General features: G+C 34.1%; 1 protein-coding gene across 3 annotated transcripts in view; it reads right to left on the reverse strand.

Annotated features, from left to right (window-relative positions):
* LOC123704283 (fatty acyl-CoA reductase wat-like) overlaps nt 1-27,365 on the reverse strand; it is a 43,231-nt gene that overhangs the window by 8,974 nt on the left and 6,892 nt on the right. For 2 of the 3 annotated variants that reach the window (XR_006753108.1, XM_045652592.1), the window contains exons 2-9: nt 14,156-14,406; nt 13,403-13,533; nt 5,487-5,609; nt 3,531-3,656; nt 2,784-2,929; nt 1,980-2,089; nt 1,095-1,172; nt 345-468 (exon numbers count right to left, since the gene is read on the reverse strand). Coding sequence is in view for 2 of the 3 variants with exons in the window: in XM_045652592.1 (XP_045508548.1) it covers nt 345-468; nt 1,095-1,172; nt 1,980-2,089; nt 2,784-2,929; nt 3,531-3,656; nt 5,487-5,609; nt 13,403-13,533; nt 14,156-14,372 (1,055 nt within the window). In the remaining variant the exon portion in view is untranslated. Of the gene's footprint in view, nt 1-344; nt 469-1,094; nt 1,173-1,979; nt 2,090-2,783; nt 2,930-3,530; nt 3,657-5,486; nt 5,610-13,402; nt 13,534-14,155; nt 14,407-18,562; nt 18,670-27,365 lie in introns of those variants that run through there. The other variant, XM_045652593.1, reaches the window with a different exon arrangement.

Genomic DNA, 27,365 nt, shown 5'->3' on the forward strand with positions numbered 1-27,365 from the left:
AAGATTTTGGTATCTTTGAATCTTGCCAAAGAAGCTTCACACGTGTGCTCGGCACACACGCTCTTTTTTTCTTTCAGTTGTTTTTTAACTATTTAAGTTAAAACCATCCTCAATTCTAATCAAATTTTGTTCAGCCATAAAAAAATACAAAAACGACGTGTGTCACTCGGGGACTGGGGCGGTTGCGCTATTGCATGCTATGCCTTCAAGCCACACCTCCGCCCGTCCCCGTGGGGAGCGTGAGGTTTTTTCGTTACGGAATTTCTTGATTCGGTCCCCGCGCTCAAGGCCCGCGATAGAAGCTATGCAATAGCTTAAAAATTCCTTATTTTTATTATACTTACCGACTCCGATACTCCTTACAAACGTTCACCGAAGCTGCTATCAAGCAATTAACCACTGAGTCGACGGGAACTAGATCGGCGGTTACGTCCTTATCGCATTGGATTGTACGGAGCATGCCTGTCACTGGAATAAATTCATATTTTGTTAGGGCTGATTTTTCAATCCTTGGTTAAAAATTATTTATCGAATAACGTTAATACCATTTCAAAAATGTATTCTAATTGTTCGTATTTGACAGTTTACAGGTGACATTTTAAAATGTTCGTGTAATACTTTATTAGACGGATAAATTTTAACCAAGGATTGAAAAATCGGCCCTTAAAAGAATTAAGTAATCTATAGAGAATAAAATAATTTTTTCAAAGAAGAACCCGCATAGTTCCCGTTCCCGTGAGATTTTCGGGATAAAACCTATCCTATGTGTTAATCTAAGTTACCCTCTATATGTGTGCTAAATCTCATTGTAATTGGTTCAGAAGTATTTGCGTGAAAGAGTAACAAACATACACATACATCCATCCTCACAAACTTTCGCATTTATATTCGTAGCTCTAATATAAGCTGAAGAGTTTGTTTGTTTGCTCTAATCTCAGGAACTACTGATACGAATTGAAAAATTCTTTTGGAGTTGGATAGCCCATTTATCGAGGAAGACTATAGGCTATATATCATCACGCTTAGACCAACAGGAGGGGAGCAATGCGGGCGAAACCGCGGGGCACAGCTAGTTTAACAGAAGCAATACTTACTACTTCCAACCGCGACTCCAGTCGGTCCATACATGTTGTCCAACCAACATTTTAATGGCTCATTTGCTGTTGATATTACTGTAAAAATATATAAAACATTGAGCAGAAGTAATAAAAACTAAGTAAAAAAAGAGTGCGTGTTCTAGTGTACACACGGAAGAAGTGAAACTTCTTTATGACCTTATTTTTCAAAAAATAATTTACTATATGCAACTTTACAGAAATACGTCGAATCACGCGTGGTAGGGATAAGAAAGAGATGGCGCGTAACGGAAAAATGTCACGCGTAACGAAAAAATGTTACACTAAATTTTTTTCCAACCCTGATAAAGAAGTTTCACTTCAGAAAGTAGTAGGTAACTAGAACTACTATGGTAAAAGCATCATATTATAGCTCGAAAATGGCTGGACTGATTTTGAGTTATAAAAGATAGAATGATAGATTTCATAATTTAAAGAGGCCATACGCCATGATAAGCAGTATGACGGTTCAAACATAATAAAGGAGGAAAATAAACTGATAAAAAGGTATTTTAAAAAACTACAATATCATAAGAACACATCTGTAAGCAGAAATAACCTAAAAAAATATCATAAAAATACTTATACTTACAGGATTACTGTAAAGGAAATTTAATTGTGTATAAAAAAGGAAAAAAAATCATCATACAACTTGATAGCCGAGACACTAGAAGAATGTTATATTATTACAATAATGAAAAATAAAATTGGGTGTCTCTTTTGTTTTTTTTTTTCAATTCGGGTATAAGATAATTCAGAAGACTACAAAATAAATATTCTAGACCACATAATTTCATCCAAAACGGATCATCCATTCCTGCTATCCATCCATACAAATATACAAACATGTTTATAACATCTTACCAATAGCAGGTCTAAAAATACCCAAAGGCACTCCATTACAGGAATTCCGCAGTTCCTTTTCAGTTAGCGCTTTAGTAAATGTGTATGTGTTTGGCCATTCGCCTAATATCCTGAAAATATCATCATACAAATTATTATTATCATCATAAAATATCATCATACAGACTCCTGAAAATATCATGATAATAATAATAAAATTATTATTATCATCATCATACAAATTATTATGATCATCATAAAATATCATACAAATTATTATTATCATCATCATCTTCATATTTCTCCGCTTAAATAATTAACTGATCATATTACACTTATTACACGTAACTTAAGAACTTATCATATTACACACCATCATATTATTACGCAAAATTGCAAATTATAAAATCAACACTATTATCTATATTCTATACTAATATTATAAAGCTCAAGATTTTGTTTGTATGAACGCGCTAATCTCCGGAACTACTGGTCCGATTTGAAAAATTATTTCGGTGTTAGATAGCCCATTTATCGAAGAAGGCTATATGCTATATATCATCACGCTAAGACCAACAGGAGCGGAGTACTGCGGGTAAAACCGCGTAGCACAGCCAGAGTAAGATAAAAAATAACCAACTAAGGTAGAATCTCATTTATCTGTGCATCAGTAAGTTTGTCTATGGTCTAATTTATCCAGAAATATAATAATAGAAAATTACTTACTATGGTGTGTATTAATAATAAATATTATTATTTTAATACTTAAATGGATAAGTCTTATTATTAATACTAAAGATATAACAATAATCAAAAATAACTTACTCAGGTAGAATCTCATTAATCTGAGCATCGGTAAGTTTGTCTATGGTCTGTTGTATCCTGCTACAGTCCGCGTCTAAAGGATAGAACTTCTCCTCTATGCTCGATAAATGCGAATTTGAGTACGCTGTCGATATGTGCATGAAAACCTGGAAATATATAATATACTTATATTTTTAGTAGTTTAATAGTTTTATAGTTTTATTATAGAAGTAAATCTAATAAAATATTTAGGGATAAGTTGAGCAAAGCTATAAAATTGTGCAACAAAACAGGAATTCTTAGATGCGTTGAGAATAAAATTTCAAGGTCGCGTCGTGGCAATACCATTACGTCATGGAGTAAGGCGACGATTTTGATATCATTGAATCTTGCCAAACAAGTTTCACTTCTGCCACGTGTGTTCGGCACACACGTTCTTTTTTTAAACTTAATTATATATTACGCCATCCTATTAACAAATGGATCAAGCAAGTCACCCTCCGGCTACCAAGAGACGGCAAAAGAAGCAGGGGTCGCCAAGTCAGAAGATGGGAAGATGACTTAAAACAGACTGCGGGACCATTTTGGATGAGAGTAGCAAGGGACAGGATACATTAGAAAGAATTGGAGGAGGCCTATGCCAAAAGGCACACCGAACTTAGGGACCTCTTCTAACCCTATGAAGACCTACCCTAGGAATAAAAGGCTATATTATAGGCTATTACGGTCTACAATATGGTAATAAATTTATTTCTATACATCCCTTACCTTTAAATCCCTCATTTCCCTCGCCAATTGCAAGAGATATAACGACGCCTGTACATTCGTAGCTAACGCCGCTCGCAAATGCTCGTCGAATTTAACTGTCGCAGCTGAATGAAATATTATGTTTACCTGGAATAACATTACTTTTTGTATTAGAAATCATCTTTATTGTCATTATTTGTAGGTAATGACTATATAACCATCATAATTATCATCGTCGACATATTTCCATCTATACTAATATTATAAAGCTGAAGAGTTTGTTTGTTTGTTTGTTTGAACGCGCTAATCTCGGGAACTACTGGACCGATTTGAAAAATTCTTTCCGTGTTAGATAGCCCATCTATCGAGGAAGGTTATAGACTATATATCATCACGCTACAACGACCAGGAGTGGAGCCACGGGGGTGAAACCGCGCGGAGCTAGTAATCTATCTATGTATAATATAATAAATCTGTAGAAGGGTCAATTCTGTACATTAAAAATATTGAAAAAATAATTAGCAGGGGGGTGTTACTGGATCGATACCAAACCCAAATATGTGATTAAAAATTTTTTGTCTGTCTGTCTGTCTGTCTTTATGTGAAGGCATCACGTGAAAACTAACGGTTCGATTTCGATGAAACTTGGTATACCTTATTATACTGGGCATAAAATAGAATACTTTTTATCCCGAAAAAATACGTAGCAAAAAAATAAATCTTAATTTTTCTTAATTTTTCAGCGCGGACGGAGTCGCGGGCGGAAGCTAGTATCGTACCACCGGAAGGAAGATACCCGGTCCTTAGGGAAGCTTACGTGGGGACACAGGTCCAACACGCAGAGGCCCTTTAGATAATTTTAATGTGTTGTGACTTGTCGGACACCAGCCGCAGCCTGCCCATGACTGCACTATAGAGATACCGCCCTGGGCAGTCCGCGGCCAATACAGGACTATGTACATATTGCAAAAAGTGGGAATTAAAAATCTGTGCTATGGAAAGGAGGTGTTCGGTTGATCGGTAGGTTGGGTCTATGGGGACTAAGGACATCTGCCTTTTCAATATTAAAAATATATCATAATATTATTATTATCATCACATTAAATCATCATTATTATTTATGTCTCTCTCCATAATACACGGCTATCAACATAAGCAATAAGCCCGGTCTTGGCTTGCGTAGGAAAAGGCCTTTTAGAGATTTTTTATGTTTTGTGAGACTATTATTATCACCATCTAATCATCTATAGTATCATAATTAGTGTTCTTCGAATAAAATCCATCGATCTAAGCATACAGACACACAAACGGCGGTTACATAATTTTATTGTTTGTTTTATTACCTAACTAATTATATTACTATGTAGTGATTATAATGGTGTAATCACAGTACTTTGTTTAATTAATATAACAGTGATGATGTAAAGATTTTTTTTAATGCTCATACTACATACTTACCTACTAGACAATTAGGTACTTAGATTGAAAAAATTTTCTTTTATCTCTGAGCAATAAAAACTTGTAATTATATTAGCAATTCTTTTGTTATTATGAATTGGATAAAAAATTACATGACATAAGAATTATGTGCTTTTGTTCCAATTTCCTCAATTTTATTCCGTTGTTTTTCGAAGTTTTAAATAAAAAAATTAATTTTGGACATAATTTATGAATCTTATATAATACTACTAATAGTTAATACGTAAAAACGACTCACTAGTCACTACTATTAATACTTAATACTATATACTACTAGGCCGTCCGTCCGTCTCATCTTCACGCCTTAACCACAGAACCGATTTGGATAAATATTGGTATTTACATAGTTTGATATCTCAGAAAAAACATACGATAAAATGTATCCCGGAACTGCTAAGAATTGAAAATTATTAGAATTTTCCATTAACTGCGCTGCTGGGGGCGGAAAGCTAGTTTATTATAATAGTAAGTATATGCATATCTCTATATATAACTTACCTTTTCAATTAATGTCTGTCTGTCCTTTATATTAAGACCTAATCCAGGACACTCGCAGTCAGCAGGAATGACAACAATCTTGTGCCTAAACTTTGGTACCTCCTTCTTTAGCCGATCGAACATCTGAAAAAAAAATACAAAATAAACATTATACAGTGAAACTTGGTTAAGTGGGACCTGGATAAGTGAGAAACCTCCATAACTGGAACTCATGCTGAGGTCCCAACACTTTGGCACTGAATTACCTTTGTTAGTGGGATGAGGTAAACCTCTATATCTGGGATTTGTTCTTTCGATTTATCATCATAGTTACCTCTATAACTGAGACAGCAAGTAAATTTTATATGCATAAACCTCTGTAACTGAGATAACATTGTTCGTTTACTCATTCTTATTCTACCCACAAATTCCACACGTTATTCCAAGTACGTAAGTAAAAATTTTAAGCTTCAATTACCTTCAGTTTTAGTTTCACTTTACTATCATACTACTACTATAGGCCGATCGTCCTGCTGGATGAAGCTGGCAAGCTCTTCGAGCGAATTATCTCCAGTCGCATTCAGACCCACCTGACGCGGATAGGACCAGACCTGCACGAGGCGCAATTTGGTTTTAGGCGGGGGCGCTCTACTGTGGATGCGATAGCTCTGCTGCGTGATATCTGTGAAGGATCCGTCTCCCAAGGGGGGGTAGCACTGGCAATATCGTTGGATATTTCCAATGCATTTAACACCCTCCCCTGGGATAAAATCTTAGACGGCCTTGTCGGACACGAACTACCACCTTATCTCCGCCGTATTGTCTGCTCATACCTCTGCGGGCGCCAAATTGCCTTCCAAAGGCAAGACGGCTGGGGTAGTCACAGTGTTGCATGCGGTGTTCCACAAGGTTCTGTATTGGGGCCTCTTCTGTGGAACATCGGATACAATCACGTGCTACGAGGAGGGCTCCCGCAGGGAGTCAGCACTATCTGCTACGCCGATGACACCCTAGTGGTGTCCACGGGCCGGGATTTCAGGGAGGCGCGAGTTCGAGCCACGGCTGGAGTGGCACAGGTGGTCGCTCGAATCAAAACCCTCGGGCTCAAAGTAGCTCTCGAAAAATCTGAGGCTATATGCTTTCACGGGCACCGGAGGGCCCCACCACCGGGGGAAGAGATCGTCGTGAGCGGGGTGCCCATCCGAATTGGGCCCAGACTGAAATACCTCGGTCTGGTGCTCGATCCGCGGTGGACATTCCAGAGTCATTTTTCGGCACTGACCACCAAGCTCAGCACGACGGCAGCGGCTCTCTGCCGCATTATGCCGAATATTGGTGGGCCGAGCTGGGGCTGTCGCCGACTTTTCGCGGGTGTAGTGCGATCACAGGCACTGTACGGGTGTCCGATATGGGCAGATAAGCTACTGACACGCAATACAGTCGTACTACGGCGGTCGCAACGAGTGGTGGCCATAAGAGTGGCTAGGGCGTATCGCACCGTCTCCTATGATGCGGTCTGCGTCATTGCCGGAACTGCACCTTGGCACATTGAAGCCGCTGCCCTCTCACAAGTTTACTGGCGCAGATCGGAGGCAAGAGCGAACGACGAGGGCCTCTCCTCCGAAACGCTCCTAGAATGGAAACGAGAAGCCCGCGACGCGGTGTTTCGCCGATGGCGTCGGGAATTAGACTCGTCTTGCGTGGGAGCTTGGACGTTGAACGCTATCAGCCCGGTACTCAGGGAATGGGTGGACAGGCGGTGGGGTCCGCTCAGCTACCGATTGGTGCAGGTGTTGTCTGGCCACGGATGCTTCGGCAACTACCTGCACAGGATAGGCCGTGAGCCGGCTCCCGCCTGCCATCATTGTAGCAGCCTACAAGATTCGGCTTTACACACCCTTGCAGACTGTCCAGCTTGGACAGACGAACGTGGATCCCTCCGGAGCCTACTGGGAGCAAACTCCCAGCTGACTCTGCAGACTCTTGTAGAGACCATGGTCTCCTCCGACGGTGACCGCGCATGGAAGATCGTCGCCACTTTCTGTGCGACGGTAATGAAGAGAAAGGAGGACGCAGAGAGGGCCCGGGAAAACGACCCAGGAGCGGATCCTCTGCGACGACGCAGAGCCGGCAGGCGCAGGCGTCTATATGACCAGCGCCAGCCGTAAAACACCCTAGAGAAAAGGCCGGGGGGAGGTTTCCGTAGATACGCGCATACTACAGCTATGCTCACGGCAAGGAAACCGGATCCCCCCGTGACGTAAGGTGGATAGGTCCGGAATGGAACGGCGATATTGTCTAATATCGGCGGCCATTATACGCTCCCAGGCCTCGGAGGGTCGCCAAGACGCGGCAGTCGCCACATAGACGGCGGGGGTATAAGGCCTGGCTGTTAACCCCCGTCGTTCAGGGTGATAGACGGCCACCGTTGGGTTTTAGTGGGTATGGCTTCGCAGCGAGTCCCACATACCCCCTTGGACAGTAAAACTGCCGAGGGGGATGCGTAAAAGCATTTCCCAACGTTAAAAAAAAAAAAAAAAAAAAAAAAGTTTTAGTTTCACTTTACTATCATACCGATGTTTATTTGAAAAAAATACGTTCGTATATGTGGTTATAAATATTTAATTTATAAGTGTATTTAATATATAACACAAGCGTGATAAATCTACATAAGGATACATAATAAGCTAAATAAACATTAATTTATTTACCTTTACATGAATTACATAAAATGTCCTCTTGAAAATCAATATTTACAAACAAAGTGTTAAGGGCAAATAATAAACCTTGGCCGACTTATGTATGTTGTTATTATAAATATTATTCTCTATGTATGGATTGCATCGTGACTGCAGTGTAGGCATAAATCTAACATCGTATTGACATATTTTTGGTTCAATGTTAACATTATTTGTTTAATGTAAAGTGTGTTTTATTATATTTCTATATTCAGTACCTAATTACTTCACTATATAGTACAAAGTCGCTGTCGCTGTCTATCCGTCCTATGTATGCTTAAGGTGAAATGGGATACAAAACAGACGTTTCGAGCGCACGGAGAATCAATTTTTTTCTTCAAAAACTACCGATTTCGATTTTTTTATTTAACGATTTATTTAATTAAAGAGAATGTTTAGTGACCTTTGGGAACCGAAACACGATTATGTAATCATTAAAACTACGAAACGGATGTTGATGCGTTTTTGAATAGAGATGGATCTTGAGGAAGGTTTTAGTGTATAATTTGTAAAGTTTTCTATAAAACGGGCGAAGCCGCGCGCGGTAACTAGTATATTATTATAAATGTGAAAATGTGTTTACTCGTTTGTGTTTTACGTCGCAACAGAGCGCTTTTATGTCATGATTTTTGTGTCTAGAGATATTTACTAGAGTTATTACTGTTTTGACTTTCCTACGATTTTATTACATATAAAGAAACTAGCTTACCGCCCGCGGCTTCGCCCGCTTTCTCTAAAACGATTTAAACTATCCTATCTCTCAAGTTGGATCGAACTGCACATGGTGTGCGAATTTTATTATAATCGGTTGTGGTTTAGGAGTCCATTGAGGACAAACATTGTGACACGAGATTTATATATATATTAAGATATTTAGACTTAATTAGCTAATATATTTCTATATTCAAGTGTGAAATATAAAATATCTGACGAGCCATTGTATATTTGCAATAAAAATAAAAATACAATATTACTTGAATGGTTTTAAATACATAATTGCAAAATGTATGTTTTAACGTGGAAATATACGATTTGCAAATTCTACAGTTGTTATGAGAAAGTTTTAGTTTACTATTAATTTATTTACATAGTTCATAGTAAATTCGTTTTTGGTATAAGTAGATAGGTTATTTTTTGTTTATGTCTCTATGTGTGTTTTCCAAAGAAAAATAAATTAAATCAGTAAATTTCATTTGCTGTATTTAGTGTCTGGAGTGAAAAATATGTAGATAAGTTATGCAAAGATGAAATAATGTAGTTATAATCTAAAATAACGCATGATTTGTAATTACTATGTGCATTAGTTATTTATAGTCTACATCTATACTACAAGTAAATTTTCAATTGTTGATGTCACAATAAAAAGTTTTCATTAAGGTGATGAATTAATTTTTCTAACATTTACGGCCCTTTTTAAACCTTCGTAATTTTTATATTATTAAAGTTGTCGTGATGAAAATTCTTGACAAGAAAGTTCAATAGTAACACAATACGTGTACCGTTTTAGAAACATGATTCCATGATATTTTCTCGATAGAAAAAAAATACAAAGTTCTCATTGTTATTTTTTTTAAATCTCTGGCATCTTCAAAATAACAAACGTAAAGTTACGACTTTTTGGATATTAACTATAAAATATACAACCTATACGTCTACCGAGTTAGAATTTTGAAATATGCGATGGTTTTGAAATAAACAAGAAATACTTGAAATTAGCGCGCGACCAGCCAATCTAGCGAGAGCCGTCCTGTACCTTCCTACCCCGATCGCTGCACGAGTCATTCCCGCTACGGCCGTCACACGGGGAACTTGTGTCGCTTGTCTTCGAGTCGCGCAATCGTAACAAAAGGTGACAACACGATAAGACAAATGGGGACAATAAAGAAAATAAGAAGAAGAAACATAAAGGTTGGAGGAAAAAGAATGCTTTCAATTGGAACAAATTAATGAAGTAAGTTGGTTTTATTTTAAATTTGATGATATTTGTATTAAAGACGATGTTTGATATGTACCCTGTTTTAAGTACATAACGAATGTGTAAGATTTTTTAATTTATAGCATAGATAATCTTTTCAGAAATCCGGAATCCAGAAGGAAAATAAACCCACTAATTGTTCACAATGTGAACCCACTCCTTCGTAAGCACCTTCATATCGCATGATTCCATTTTTAGCAAAAAGCAACAAAGTGCAAAGAAATAAAAAATCATGGTGAACTTAGTGGAAGTATGGTGGACGTAATATGGAACAGGAGCTCATTGGAGTAGTATTATATTTAAAAAAAATACGAAAAAATTCAAGAATTACATTTCTTAGTAGGTGGTAGATACGTATGTTGTATAAAGAATTTGATGTTGATATTTATTTCATTTATACTTACTACACATGTGCGGGAAATTGCTTAGTACTAAAACAGGTTTATATTCATATTTAATGTGAAAGTTTTTCGAAAAATTTTGTGTACATTAAATTGAGTTCCTGGGTGATCTGGAAACACAATTGGGCCCGGAAGGTGGCGCTGCAGTCACTCCTCCTAATCACATGAACCGATTTGGATGAATATTTGTTTGCACATTTCAATGTTGTGGGATGATTGGTTGATTCGTTTTCACATTAGCTAAAATTATGTATTTTTGTTGTTAGAAAGTAAACTTAATTTAATGTTTATAATACATTATTATTGGTATACCTAAATAAGCCAGTATTCGTCTCACATTGCTGTACCTGCCTACCTACCCTACCAGGGCCTATTTTTGTTCTGGCTATTTTATTTTGATTATTTGTTGAATAATTACCATTATAATAGAGTGCAAAAAATAAATACTTGCGTGAATATATTTTGTGTGTTTTTTTTAAATAATTATTTTATTTAAAAAAATATAATTCCGACCGCGGCTTTGCCCGCGTAGAATTAGGTTATACCGTGAATCCTGTTTTATCCCACAGGAGTGTTCAGTCCAATTAAATATATGTATAACAATATTATAGCTGTATGACGACTCCATACATGTTTGTCCCGAGTCGGCCAGCGGCAGCGCGGCGAGTTTGCAAGAATGACTTCGCGCACGCCCGCGTTCGCGATAGCGAGCTATTGACTCCGCCCACCAAGCAGTGGATTTTTTTTTGTGTATCGTCTTAAGAGCGGAAATACAGTATGGAACATTTGAACTATCTTTAAAAAAACACACTCTAACTCAAATTTGTATTCACTTACTTTCTTAGACTTAATCTCCTACAAGCACTTTATGTAATTATCGTGAAAATAATTTTAGCATTTACCACCGGTTCGGAGGGAAGTTTCTATAAAGAAGAACCGGCAAAAAACTCTGTAATCTTTCAGGTAAAATTCACCATAATTGGTTTAATTGTTTTGTCGTGTAGACACAAACGTATAAGTACCTACATACATATTATTATTTCATATATTTAAGTAATGTAATAATAATCTATAACAGCCATCTAATATGAAATAGGCATAATTACTATATTATGAATTAAAAATTAGTCCCAAGTAACGTACTAGATTAGGTTTTAACACGCAAAATTACGTAATAAGCAGTTTTTATACTAAGTATAACGAAAAACCGCCTAATACATATAATATAATTGTGTTCGCATTTTTAACCGACTGCGTGAAAAAGGAGGATGGTTTATTAAGTGTATTTAAGTATATTATTTTTTTAGGTCGGTTTTTTTATTAATATTTTTTTATTGGGTATGCTATGATATATTTTTTATTATAAATGTAAAAGCTATTACAGGCATTTCTGATTTTTCAAATATCACACGAGTACCTACATTTTGATCGCCTCCTTGCCTCCTTGGTACAGTAGAGCCGAGGGGTCCCGGGTTCGATTCCCGGTGGAGACGAAGAAAAAAAATATCTCGGTCTGGCAGGACACAGAAGGCTGATCACCTACTTGTCCCTAAAGAAAATCGATCAGTGAAACAGATGTATAATGCCCCTTACCCCACTTGGGGACATGGGACTTCACTTTTACACCTACATATTTGGCTCAACGAAATGTAACTTTTATCACAAAACTTTCCTTCACAATGTAAACTTTTTAATACGTTTTAGCTTCACCTTCGTTTAACCGATTCCTTTAGACTCGATTTTGATTTTAAATGGACAGTTTTATTTCAATCTTTGTACACTTATGACAAACTAGCTTTCCGCCCGCAGCTTCGCCCGCGTTTTGAAAGAAAAACCCGCTATCCTATGTGTTAATCCAAGTTACCCTCTATATGTGTGCTAAATTACATTGTAAGTTCAGTAGTATTTGCGTGAAAGAGTAACAATCACACACACACATCCTCACAAACTTTCGCATTTATAATATAAGTTAGTAGGATATAATAATTTCATGAATTTATTTTAATAAAGCGTGTTTTGCGTGTTTTTTTGTTTTTAACAAAATATATTAATAGACTATTCAGATATGTGCAGGTGTCACTTGTTATAAATAACGTAGGAAATTTACAGGCATTCGACCTTTCAAGAAATAAATAAATAAATAAGAAGCCAAAATCAATGGACGCCGACCTCAAGTCAGTCCTTAACAAATAACTTAAGTAAATATATGAAGGATGAAGGTTTATTCAGTTTGTTTATGTAAACAATGACAATACTTTTGTAAATAATGCATTTCCAAGATATGGGGAAAAATTAAACAAGATGGCCGCTTGATTGAGGAAAATGTAGACGTAAAAACTAAAAAAACATTTTACTTTTTACGTCTACTGAAAAAAATGTTTGTTTTTTTTTTTATTGTATGTGTGAATGGTCTTAACTTAGGAACTACTGGTTCGATTAAATACATTATTTTGTTGTTGAACAGTTTTTTACTTTTTTATGCTATCAGGAGCGTTTTGTGTTGGAGTTTCTATTTATTGATGTTATCGGGGCATAACTGAAAAATATTGTAAAAGTGATAAAAATTTTACTTTTGAGGGCATGGCAAGCGGTGTTATAAACTGCAGATATAACTATTCTTTTCAAATTTTATCGAAATCGATTTTTGTAGGATTGAGCAAGATAGGCTATTTAACTTAACATTTTATTAAATTATTTTTATGATAACAATGATTTTTTGAAGACATCACGCCACACTACTTCGTATTTTGCTTTTAAACTTACCACCATACAAAAAATAAGATTTTTAGTAAATAACTGATTATATTTTTAGTATTTACTTACCGGATCATCAAATATTTCTTCGATCCTCGTGTAAATGTCTTTTCCCCTCTTCTGTCGCACTAGAAGGTACAAATTTTCCACCCCGGGACAACTGCGGAGTAACTTTTCTACCAGGATCTTGCCCAGGAAACCTAAAAAATAAAACTAAATTTCGTAAAGAAAGAAATCTCTATCCTAATATAAATTGCGAATGTAATTCTGCCTGTCCGTCGGTATGTCTGTTTCTTCTTTGTCTAAATCACTGAACTGATTTGGATGAAATTATATACAAGGATAGTTTGAAACCTGAGAAAGACATAGATACATTGTAAATCTATTTCATTGTTCGATTTTCTGATCAAATAGGTAGTAAGTATTACCTACTACCTATTTGAGAGTATTTAGTATTATAATTTTGTTATCTGATATGTTGGAATTTATTTCGATCAATATCGTTTTTTCTATGAAAAGCAATAGTCGAGTGAATTCATTATTTTGTGTTGTATTTGGTCGAGCCGTCGTTTAAGCCGGCTACTCACGTACCTGCCGCAGGGGCAATATTGGAACAATCTCGGTTGCACGGCGGTCGGAGCAATTTCAGTTGTTCTCTAAATTGCCCCTCCTTGCCTATACACATCACAATTAGGGAGCCAATTATTTAGGGTCCAATTCCAATATTGCCCCTGTTGCAGGTACGTGAGTAGCCGGTTTTAGGCTAGATGAGGACGTAGTGACATTCCCAGTTAGTAAGAAAAACATCAAAATAACACCAACCTGTCGCGCCAGTGATGAGCACATTGCCGCCATTATAAAATTTCTGGATTTCAGACAATTGCCTCGTTTCATTCATATTCTGATCGACAATTTCTCTCGAACATTCGACGCAGAAACTATCGATAACTTTTCTATCGACAGAGGGCAGCGCGTTGCACGTTCCATTTTGGTTTTTGAAATTTTTCCGCGCAATCCCGTTCACCATTGTCGACGCCATTTTGGTTTTTCGTTCTACTGTAGTGATGTCATTTCTGTCGACAAAATAAAGATAATTATTAATAGGATGTTTGTTAAATTAATTTTCGTGCATTTAATTGGTTATTGATTATTTTTTCACACTGGGAATTAATCCCTAAATATGTATTTATTTATTTTTTTATTTATTAGAAGTACTTCATTGTAAGTACAAACATGAATGGACAAAGCAGAAAAATATACATAAAAATATATGTAGGTGGTAAGGATCATTCAGATCATCATTAAAAAAGGAAATGTATGACAAGGTCTACTAGGTATTTTATTTATATACTCGTTTTGTATATCGTGTATTTACGAAGAAGTATGGCATTTTTTTCGACTTCAGGTTCCTTTGACTATAAATTTAAGCAATAAAACTTATTTAGAAACCTCCACCTATTTTACTTTAAGGGCCGATTTTTCAATCTTTGGTTAAAATTTATTCGTCCAATAAAGTTTTACACGAACATTTTAAAATGTCACCTGTAAACTGTCAAATACGGACAATTAGAATATATTTTTGAAATGGTAGTTTAATACGTTATCTATACAAATATTATAAAGAGGAAAGGTTTGATTTTTTGTTTGTTTGTTTGTATGAATTGAATAGGCTCCGAAACTACTTGGCAGATTTGAAAAATTCTTTCACTGTTGGAAAGCTACATCATTTCTGAGTGACATAGGCTATATTTCATTTTCAAAAAAAATAGGCATCCTTACTAAAATTACGATAACGTAATCCAAGGTGTGAAAAAAATATCAAAAAACTACCTTACATCGCGTGCGCTGCGAAAACTGTTGATGATAGAACAAAATGATATACTACATTTTTTTAGAACACACCATTGTCTACAAAAAATCAGCGGCAGCATATCTCTAACTATTACAGTCATGTCACAATAAGCGTTTTTTTATTGAAAAAAAGAAATTAAAATACCACCGCTACAAAAAGCTCTTTATTTGTACCTTGGTATTAACCCTTATCAAAATAAATGATGTATTATTTAATATTATATAATATTTTAATAGCCATAAATATTACACTGTTTTTAGCTTTGTTGATTCTACACGTTGGGAAATGTAATACTTATAATAAATGCGAAAGTTTGTGAGGATGGATGTACCTACTCACTCTTTCACGCAAATACTACTGAAGATTACATTGAAATTTAGTATACATATATAGAGGGTAACTTGGATAAACATATATGTATATCCCGGAAATCCCACAGGAACGGGAACTATGCGGGTTTTTTTAAACGCGGGCGAAGCCGCGGGCGGAATGCTAGTTCAATGAATAAATTTTAACCAACGATTGAAAAATCAGCCTTTAAATTAACAAATACGCAAGGTAATTAAGTATGGTTTACTATATTGGTACTTATTTCAAATGTCGCCCAAAATTCGTAATATTCCATGAACAGAATATAATGAACAGAAATAACAGAATATAGAATTTATGACGACTTTTTGTTATAGTATAACTACAGTATAGATTTCCCTTTTGATACGAACAATATTTTTTTATAGTAAATAGGCCTACACGAATAATCGCATAATTATATATTTTTCCCAAGTTTTTTTGGTAATTAGATAAACAATAGAATAAATTAATTATTATTTTTTTATTAACGGAGTTATATTCATTCACAGTTACAATATTTTAATCATTTTAAACACGTGACTTCGACTTCGACACGAAAAGACAAACAAAAAAATTTAAGTTCTGGTTAATAACTTATTGTCTATTCCAGGAAAATGTTTATGTTATTTTATCTATGTGGCATATAAAATTGTATGTATCTTCAAATTATATTGAAATATTAAAAAGATATTATTAAGATAATGTACAACGTATAATATACAATAATTTTACTTACGTTGAATTCGGTCTTTTATAAAAAAACTGTACTTAGTTTATGATCTGAGTAACTATATTTTATATTTATTGTGAAATTTAACTATAAGTGAGTGAGTAAAGCATTGAATAAGTATATTAAACCTTCCTCGAAACCTTCTACTACTTATCTATTAAAATAAACCGCATCAAAATCGGTTGCGTAGTTTTAAAGATTTAAGCATACACAGCGTATAAGCATATATATACAGTGACAGCGACTGTTTTATACTGTTTAGTGAAGTTTAAATAGTTTACGTACTGTTGTAATCTGTTTACTGTGACAAAGACCACAAGTCATAGTATAAAGAGGTGCAGTTAAACAGCCTTCTGACAGACAAATTAATGCACTGAACTTCAAGATTATATCAATCATGATTTAACCAGTGTACCAAGGTGATTATTATTTAATTATAATACACTAGCTGCGGCCTGCGTTTTTACCCGCATTGCTCCGCTTCTGTTGGTCTTAGCGTGATGATATGCCTATACTTAGCCACCTATAGCCTTCCTCGATAAATGGGCTATCTAGCACCGAAATAATTTTTCAAATCGGTCCAATATTTCCTGTGATAAGCTCGTTCAAACAAACAAACTCTTCAGCTCTTAATATTAAAAGTCACTAGTTATAGAAGTATAGATGAACCCTGAACTTCCAGATTGTATCAATCATGATTTAACAACTCTACAAAGGTGATTATAATCACTACATAGTATAAAACAAAGTCGCTTTCTCTGTCCCTATGTCCCTTTATATGCTTAAATATTTAAAACTACGCTACGGATTTTGTTGCGGTTTTTTTAATAGATAGAGTAATTCAAAAGGAAGGTTTTAGTATATAATTTATTAGGTTTTAGACAAAGCGGGCGAAGCCGCGGGCGGTAAGCTAGTTTTATTATAATATTGTTTTCGTCGTATCACTTTTTATGTTTCTATTTCTATACATTCTTAAAACGTGTTGAATATTAAACTAAATAATTATATCAAGTATAGGTGTAACTGTTAATAGAAGACACAGGCTCCTGAAAAACAGTTCTTACCATCTTATGAGCCTGGGTCACTTAAATTTTGTAAAAAAAAATATGTGAAATAAATGATTTATTTATTTATATTAATCATAATATATTTGTATTCAATTGAAAAAATTACTCGTTTTGGAGATTGTCATAATATAACCTAAGAATATAACAAAAAAAAATGTATTCTAATTAAATATTACGACGGAGTTATATGAAAAATTGAATGAACTTATTTTCTCGCATATATATTATCGTGTGAGTTGTGACTCTTTTTATGTGACTGAACCACGTGTATCATGTTATTTTATGTAAATAAATGGATATTAAATAATAATACACTTCAAATTTTTGTTCGTTATTTTTAAATTAATTCAATACGCACCTCAAGCGATAATACATTTATTTTTACCATTGTAAAGCTACACAAACAAAGCCGAAAGAAAGCGCTTGTTAAGTTCATATAACTATTTTCAGAAATAGGTATAATATTAAACAACTAATTTATTAGAATCTAGTATTTAGAAACTCTCAACTCGTCAGACGTCAGACAGACAGGCGACGAAGTCTGAGTAATAGGGTCCCGTTTTACCCTTTGGGTACGGAACCCTAAAAAGGTGAAGATTTAAATTGATTAAATTAAAGAGCACATTATAATAATTTATACCTATTACTATAGCAATCGACATTCCGTCGACTAAGTTTAATTTAATCGCAAAATAAATCACGATTTCATCACGTACAATGTACGTATAAGATAAGAAACGTAATTGCCATCAAATAATTAACACTATTTTACTTTCATAAACTGTCTTTTAAAAACAAGTGATTTTAAGTTATTGTTTATAATTTTTTTTCGCGTGAAAGTAGGTCAGTGCAAGGACTTTTTTGACAAGAATGTCAAGAAAAATGTCAACCATCACAATCACATCAAAAAAACAAATGTCAATTATTCAATCAAAAAAGAAAAAAAAATCTTTTAAAAAATCAAAATATTCAAATTGTAAATTTAAATAATTTTGACCGCATTGTAATTTTGTAAGAATGCCTTCAATTTTCAAATTTAATTTTGTTTTTTATTTATTGATTTTACCGCCAATATCCTATGTCAATTATAATAGATTAAAAACTATTAAAAAATACTTTTTGTTGATATTTACGATTATTTTTTTTTACATTATTACTAACGTATAGTTAATTAATAAATTTTAATCAGACATCGGAATTGAATGTTTATTAAAATAAAACATACTTACATGAGATAATATTTCCGTACGTGTTTTCACTCACAAACCGTAAACTTAAATGACAAGGTTTTGCGAAACCAGTCGAGTTTTTAAAATGTTATGTGCATAAACCATCAATATGGCATGTAAGGTTGCCCCTGTATATAATAATCGATTGACGATACTTATTTTTTATTTAGTTCTGGTACTGCTGTGTTTGCGTATACTGTGTCACTTAGGGGTGGTACACAAATATGTTAGACTTATTTAAGACTTATTTATTTAAGATTTGATTCTTGGATATAGAATTTTATCATTGTTTTCACGCAAATACTACTGAACCGATTACAATGAAATTTACCAAACTTATTGAGGGTAACTTGGATTAGCACATAGAATCGGTTTTATCTTTTCTAAAGTAAAATCAAAATATTTTATCCTTGTTATCTCTGTTAGCTACCACAATCGAGAGTTTCGTACACGAAATTATTCGGTGTCTCATCAAAATAAAGCTACAAACGGAAAATCAGCTTGATAGTAGTCACTTGCAAAAATGGGCGATGTATCCTGAACTAGTAGGCTTGTTCTGAAAACATGTGAAATGAAAACATATACTACAAAAAAATTTTCAAGCAACAAATTTTATAAAAAATGTTAAATTTTTAACCGACTTCAAAAAAAGGAGGAGGTTATCAATTCGGCCGGTATGTTATTTTTTTTAAATGTATGTACACCGATTACTCCGAGGTTTCTGAACCGATTTACATGATTCTTTTTTTGTTCGATGCGGGATGGTGTCGAATTGGTCCCATAAAAATTTTATTCGGATAGGCCCAGTAGTTTTTATTTTATGAGCATTTTTGTGTGTAAATGTTTCAAGTTTGAAGTCGGTTGTTTTTAACGCAGTTATGTATTGACTACAAAATATAGCGTATTTTAATTGTACAATCTCAATATAGATTTTTTAATTATTAAAACAAAATATACATACACATTTTCGCACCCATAATACATAATACGATACGATTTCTCCAAGATTCCGCATTTTGTATGAATATTCCAAGGCTGTAGCAGCATTGTAATAACTCATTGCCAGCCCTACTATATTATATTATAGTATGTATATAACATGTTATTGACCATGACTTTTCACCTTGTTAAAGGAACTCAATAAATTTATACGATCAGAAATAATTTACCTTCCCTTTTAGGGCGCATAGGCCTCGGCTCATCTGCTTTTTCGAAGCATTTTTCAATTTCCTCTAAAAAACTTTATTATTGGCAGGAAATACTTTTTTAAGATGTCATGTCTGTTATACTAGTGTTAATTATCTATATTTATTTAAAAATTATATATGTTCATATGTTTATCAGTCATCTGGTTTCTATAACACAAGCGAAAGCTTAGTATGGAATCAGATCGTGCCGTGTGTAAAAATTGTCCTGAAATATAAACTAGCAACTGGCTTCGCGTGGCTTCATTTATATATATTTTTAAAAACCTTCCTCTTGAATCATAGTGATTCAAAAGGAAGGTTTTTACGTAAAAATATATATAAATTTAAAAAAATATATATAAATTTAAAAAAAACTGCATCAAAATGCGTTGCGTATTTTTAAAGATCTCAGATTAACGCAGAAGCTACTTTTTATTCTATGTAATTATTTAGTGATGAAGATGATTAATTGCTGGCGATGATGTGAAAGAATTTAAACAGACCGTGTACATCTATAATTCTATACTAATATTTGTATACGTAGTATATTATTATTAGTCTGTGCTAATATTATAAAGCTGAAGAGTTTGTTTGTTTATTTGTTTGAACGCACTAATCTCCGGAACTAGGTACTGGACCGATTTGAAAAATTATTTCGGTGTTAGATAGCCCATTTATCGAGGAAGGTTGTAGGCTATATGGGTGAAATGCAGAACACATAGATAATTTGAGTTGTCCCGTAAGTTTAAAAACAAGATACCGTTTTCTCTCTTTCCTTGATTAAAATTATTTCTATAATTCTGAGTAGTGTATTTATTTCCCAATTAAGCCCATTTTTTATTATTTTGATGCGCGCAATGAGGCACGAATTATTATATTTTTAAAATGTAATACTAAATAACTTTCATACAAATTCTATAATATATATTATATTCCAACAGCACTACGGGTAAAACCGCAGGGCACAACTAGTAATTAAATATCTGAGGTGAAGTGTCGTAGTATAACTGTGGTATAATACATAACTACTTAAATAAATACGAGGTAAAAACAAACAAGTCGTTATGTTACATTATAATGATCTAAAGAAATACGTAGATATCAGTTATCTCTACTAATATCAGCTATAATAATATAAAACTGCGGAGTTTGTTTGTTTGTCGCGCTTTTCTCTGGAACCATTGAAACGATTTCAAATATTCTTTCTCCATTTTAATATGTACATTGTAAGTACGTGAATCGTGATCCCTGAGTGCTTATATGCTATAGCATTTATTATAATATGTACCTACTACAGCAATGCAATACCAGAAGACAAATAAAATTATTTGGAAAATCCAAAAGTGCACGACTCATAATGCTCATTTAATTATGAAATATAAAAAAAATATATATATAGATATACAGTCTTGTAGTTTTCGTTTTTTATTAATTGCAATTAAACGACACTGAATTAATTAATCATTCGCATTCAGTGACCTACAATCGTCGATTAGAATATTAAAAAAAAAATTAACTCAAATGATGGATTTTTTCACAAGTTATAGTGTTTTCAGGTTTCACACATGACGGACAGGAAATTTTTTTTGACCTATTTCGGTGTTTTTTTCCAATTCTATTGAAGTAAATCAATTTTTAAAAAGTATGGGATTAATCTCCATTAAATTATCTCGACAATAGTATGCAAAATATCTTGATTCCGTGAACTAACAAGGCTATAATAATAAGAATAGCTGCAAAAATAAGGCGAAAAAAATTTTTCGATCGTAAAGCACTCTCTGATGCTTCGCATCGTCGTGCAAAAATATCAAAAAAACTTATATATAAATATTATAATGCTTATCGATACATAGGCACGATTGTCTGTTTCTATTTTAACATACTGTTATTATAAATATACTAAGCTATATAACAATCACATTATACAAAGTGGAATTTGTAATGACACCCTGGAAAGTACTCATAATACAGTTTGTAAGCTAAAATATTTATTTATTTATTACTCTTTAATAAAACTATACATCAAACATGGGAAACTTATTACTAATTTATACAAAACAAAGAACAGTACAGTTTATTAGGCGGCCTTATCACTTAGACGTGATCTCTTCCAGGCAACCTGGGCAAAAGGTAACAAGCTACTGAAATTTCGATGGTAGGAAGAAAAAAAAAAGTCAAGGAACAAAAAGAACAAGATAAAATATGCTTACAAATGAACGACTTATCGACGGGTTTGTGGACAAATATTCAGTTCAACAAACTTACGTAGGTATCAAGTACCTACAGAGGTAAAAAAACAAAAAAACCCATTAATATGCATATGGAAAATTTGTATACAATTTCATATATTGTATACAAAATTTCCATAGAAGAGGAAACATCTTGATATATTATTATTAATAAGATACAACGCCTCTTTAGGGTTCCGTACCGAAAAACAGTTACATATTTTGTAAAATTAAATTGTAATACTGACATGATTAAAAAGAGCAACTATGGAGTTTCATGCGGGTTCTTCTCCATAGACACAGCTGTCCGAATCGGTGCTAGATGTTAAAAATATGTAAAAATATGACGTTTCAAAAGTGCTTCTCAAAGAAGTCTAATTTAATAAATGAATGTTTGAGTTTGAAAGGGTAAAACAGGACCAATTATTATTATTTTACCCTATTATTGAGATTTTGCCGTCTGTCTCTCTGTCCGTCAATCAGCCACCAGAATTGTAGCCTTAATAGGCTCCATAATTATGAAGTAATAGGTAAGCAATTTAGAGAACACCTGAAATTGATCCAACCGTCGGGCCATGCCATAGATTGTTCCTATGACCTATATTGCCCCTGCGGCTGGTAACTGGTAAGTACCTACGTGAGTAGCCGGCTTTATGTTTTGGGAAATGGTGATTTTGAAGCAGTTGCTCTTAAGCTTATTTGTGCGGAACCCTTAGTGTTGCGAGTACAACTCGAATTTGACTGATATTTATTTATTTTAGATTAATTGGACATTCATAAATATTTTTTACTAACATAATATAATTAATAACTAAGTAAGTTATTACTGGTTATGGGTATCTCCAGCGAACAAAATTTAGGAAAAATATTGTTTAAACTATAAAGGTACTTATACTGAACCTGGGCTTTCATAAGTATGTAACTATAATAAATTATTAAACAAAATATTATAGTTAAATCACAGTTAAATTAATTTCAGAATGTTCACAATTACAACAAACCTTTTTGCTCTGTTTTTCAGGTCTTAGGTATTATATTTTTTTAATCTAAAAAGCCGTTACAACTAATAACTACAAAACTGAAGAAATTTGTTTGTTTGAATACGCTAATCTCAAGAACTTTTGAACTTATTTCGAAAATGAATTCCCCGTTGGATAGGTACCTATATATATACATTATACATAGATCCCTGAGTGCTATAAGCTATGTACCGAGTGCGAAGCCAGGGCGGATTACTAGTCTAATGATAATATTATAAAGCTAAAGAGTTTGTTTGTTTGTTTGAACGCGCTAATCTCGGGAACTACTGGTCCGATTTGAAAAACTATTTCGGTGTTAGACAGCTCATTTATCGAGGAAGGCTATATAATATCATCACGCTAAGACCAACAGGAGTGGAGCAATGCGTTTGAAACCGCGCGGCACAGCTAGTAAAAGCTTAGCACGGTAGCACAGGATTATTATGCAACTTTAATAGGCCATTTGAACATCCATCGCGTAGGGACGGATAGACTGACATACATACGCGGCGACCATTCAAACTGTTAGTAATGTTACTTTCGACAACGTCTTTAGGCGCTTACCGGCTTGCGGCTGAACAACTATTTAGTCGTAAAATCGTAACTGGTTAGATAAATATTGTATGAACTCTATTATCATCATCAGCCTATACAGGCCGGTTACTTGTAAAACACCAGCAACCTCGCAGGACAAGATAGCTAACATCATAAGTAACAACATTTGTTCTACGACTTTTGGCATAACGCAATAAATTATTTTGAAATGTTTTTTTAAACTTTTATTGGTACTCTCCTAACATTTGTAAGTCTATGTTCTATTCATTATCGAAAGGACGACGCGACGCCCCCTTCCCCCTCTCTTTCGCTTCTAGTTTACGAAATTTTTGGGATGCGCGTAGAGTAGGTATATAATATTCAAACAGAAAATTAAATGAATATTTATTTTTGTATGAAAATAAAATCTAACAAATTATCAAAAGTCGTAGAACAAATGTTGTTGCTTATGATGTTAGCTATCTTGTCCTGCGAGGTTGCTGGTGTTTTACAAGTAACCCTGTATAATATTTCCCACTGCTGGGACTCAATGAAATTTGGAATAATCTAAAATGTAGATAAATATTTAAGAACATAACTAGATCATTCGTTAACTGTTAAAATTGTGATTTTTAAAATAATTCCTTGTTATGTGGTTACTTTTAACTGAATGATAAATTATCAGATAAGGACGACGAAGATAGTATGTATGAATATTAATGCACATAATATAATATTATTATAGCTTAGTCTGACAATTATTTGCGTCTCGGTCGCAATTTTTGCAAGTGTGTAGAGAGCCTTAAATTATAAGTGTTTCGCAGTTAGATAATTATAATAACAATACATCTCATTGCAAAAATGAATTCACTTTTCGTCCGAAGAAAATTGCATTGCAGAAAAATATCAAGTATAAGTTAATTTTTAATATCAAGTGTAAGTAATTGAATAATCGAAGTTATAAAATATTATCTGATTTTTTATTTTAGGAAAGTGATTCACTGTTTAGCATATGCAATATTTATATAAATACTAGATTTCCACCCGCGGCTTCGCCCGCGTTTTCAAAGGAAAACCCGCATAGTTCCCGTTCTCGTGGGATTTCCGGGATAAAACCTAGCCTATGTGTTAATCCGAGTTACCCTGTATATGTGTGCTAAATGTCATTGTAATCGATTCATATTCTATACTCTGTCCACTATAAGAATTGCTTTTTGACAGCTCGACGGTTTATAGCTTTAGTGATGTTCAAAAGATTCTCGATTGTGATATCATTCCGATTATGAATTTTTAACATAATCATTAATCGAATAAATAAATTAAATTAATTAAATTATTACGTAAATGTAATAATAAGTACATATTATAAAGATACATTTTATGTTGCATTTTTGTTTTGTTTATATGTTATTTTATATATCATTTATTAATATAAATACATATATTTTAATTGCTAAAATCTCCAAACGGTTTGACATTATATTACCTATATGTATACTGGTAACATCAACCGACCATCCACCGGCCACAATTTTGACGTCATCCGTCACTCGCAGCAAAACGCCCGTGCCAGTCACACGCATTTATGTTCGCTGAGTGTTCTCTCGCATTTGTTAGTCGCCTTGAGTTGAGTAGTTTTATTCCTCGGTGCATCTTTTGTGAGTGTTTAGATCCATTGATCTTGAAAATGCCGAAAGGACAAGTTTTGAAAGGACAATCCAGACAGTTAGTGCTAAAACTTTGTGATTTCTTTGAGAAAGAAAATCAAAATGGCGGTCCTCTCATACCTTTCTCGCAAGTGCGAAACCGTGTTTCGGTTGCATTGGGTATCAGTCTACCAACTGTGACTAAAATTACGAATGATGCCTACGGTAGGAGCGGCTTGGAAAGAAACAAACCTTCTACACCAAAAAGAAAGCGTCGGCCTCGTAAGGTGACAGGTGTTGATGATTTTGACGCTGATGCCATTCGTCGTCATGTATATGACTACTATTTAAAAAAAGAAATTCCAACTTTAAGAAAACTTATTGTTTCCTTGCAAAGAAGTGGTTTATTTCATGGTCAAAAATCTTCATTGGCCAAAGTTTTAAAAACAATTGGCTTTTCATTTAAAAAATCTGATAAAAGAAAAGTGTTAATGGAACGAACTGATGTTGCTTTGTCACGATGTGACTTTTTAAGAAAGGCAAAAAGAATACAAGATTGGACAAATATTGTTTTTACAGATGAAACATGGCTCAACGCTAACCACACAATATCCCGTTCCTGGACTGACGGTACTGCTGCATCAACCTCCGCAGTACCAATGGGAAAAGGTGAACGCCTCATCATATGTCACGCTGGTACGGCAAAAGGTTTTGTACGAAATGCACTGCTGGCATTCAAATCTAAGAAATCAGGCGATTACCACGAAGAAATGAATGCAGAGGTCTATGAAGAGTGGTTCAAAAACATGCTCCTATCATTGGAAGAACCATCTACAATTTTAATTGATAACGCACCTTACCACTCTCGCCAAATTGATAAAATGCCAACACAAGCTAATAAAAAACATGAAATTATTAATTGGCTTCGCGATAATGGAGAAAATGTGGACGATTCTATGTTAAAAATAGAATTATTACAAATATTAAAAACAAAAAAAAAACCTAAACGCTATGTAATAGATGAAATGGCAGCAGAATATGGCCATATCGTCCTTAGAATTCCTCCTTATCACTGCCAATACAACGCTATAGAGCTCATCTGGGCTCAAGTAAAAGGGCATGCTGCGAGAAGCAATACGAGCCCGCCATTCACAGCGAATAAAATGTTGGCATTACTAAAAGACGCTTGCACCCACGTGACGGCCGAGAACTGGGCAAGAGTGGTGGAGAGAACTAAACGTATCATATTATCTGATTGGGACCGTGATATTGCATTCGACAATATATGCACACAAGACCTTATCCTACATATTACTGAAGACTCCTCATCGGACGAATCCAGTGAAGATTGTAATTCTGACGACTTAGGCTAATAAAATAGATTAAACTACTCTCGTTGTTTTATTTGTTTTTCAAACTAAAAAAAAAGTAAAACTTTATATTATATTAATATTTTATTTGGTTTCTATCTTACAATTTGGTTGTTTTTATGTTTAAATAACATTAACTTAGTAGAAGAATTTTTTATCGGATATATTCACATTTCGATTATTTATAATCTGTGGCACAATAATATTGAATCGTTCTGTGAAGCACATCTCTAAGTGGGCGGTACCTGTCCATAAAGAACAGTATTTTATTGTATGACATTTTTACATAATAAATACAAAATTTCATAGTTGTGAGCTGTCAAAAAGCAAATAATATAATGGACAGAGTATAGGAGGTAGCAACGTTGACAAGTGAGCATTTTAGTATAGTTGGTTCTTTGATATGCTGTTCCTCTTGCTATTTCGGTTACAGTCCGGGCTGTCTGGCTGGCCGCAGTGGTTGCGTTTATTAGTGCGCATCTTATCTGCACAGGAAAATATCCTTAATTTAAAGTCATTTTTTAACGCGTAATTTTTAATCGTTTGCCTTTAGATAGATCCATTAGACATACATTTTTTATTGCAAGACGTTTTTTTCGTTGTTAAATAGGTGCCAGACGCAATGTTTATTTCAAAATAATTAAAATATCATCGAAATAAGTGAAATTCCATCAACATGAGTCCCAGTGAAGGATAAGTAATCACTGTGTTACTTATACTATATAAAATATTCATTTTACTATTTACAGTTTTTTTGCAACAATCTACCATATCGCCTCCTTTTTCCCAACGAACCTCAAATAGGACGTTAATGTAAAC

This window comes from Colias croceus, chromosome 29 (genome assembly GCF_905220415.1).
Source record: "Colias croceus chromosome 29, ilColCroc2.1".
Taxonomy (NCBI): Eukaryota; Metazoa; Arthropoda; class Insecta; order Lepidoptera; family Pieridae; genus Colias; species Colias croceus.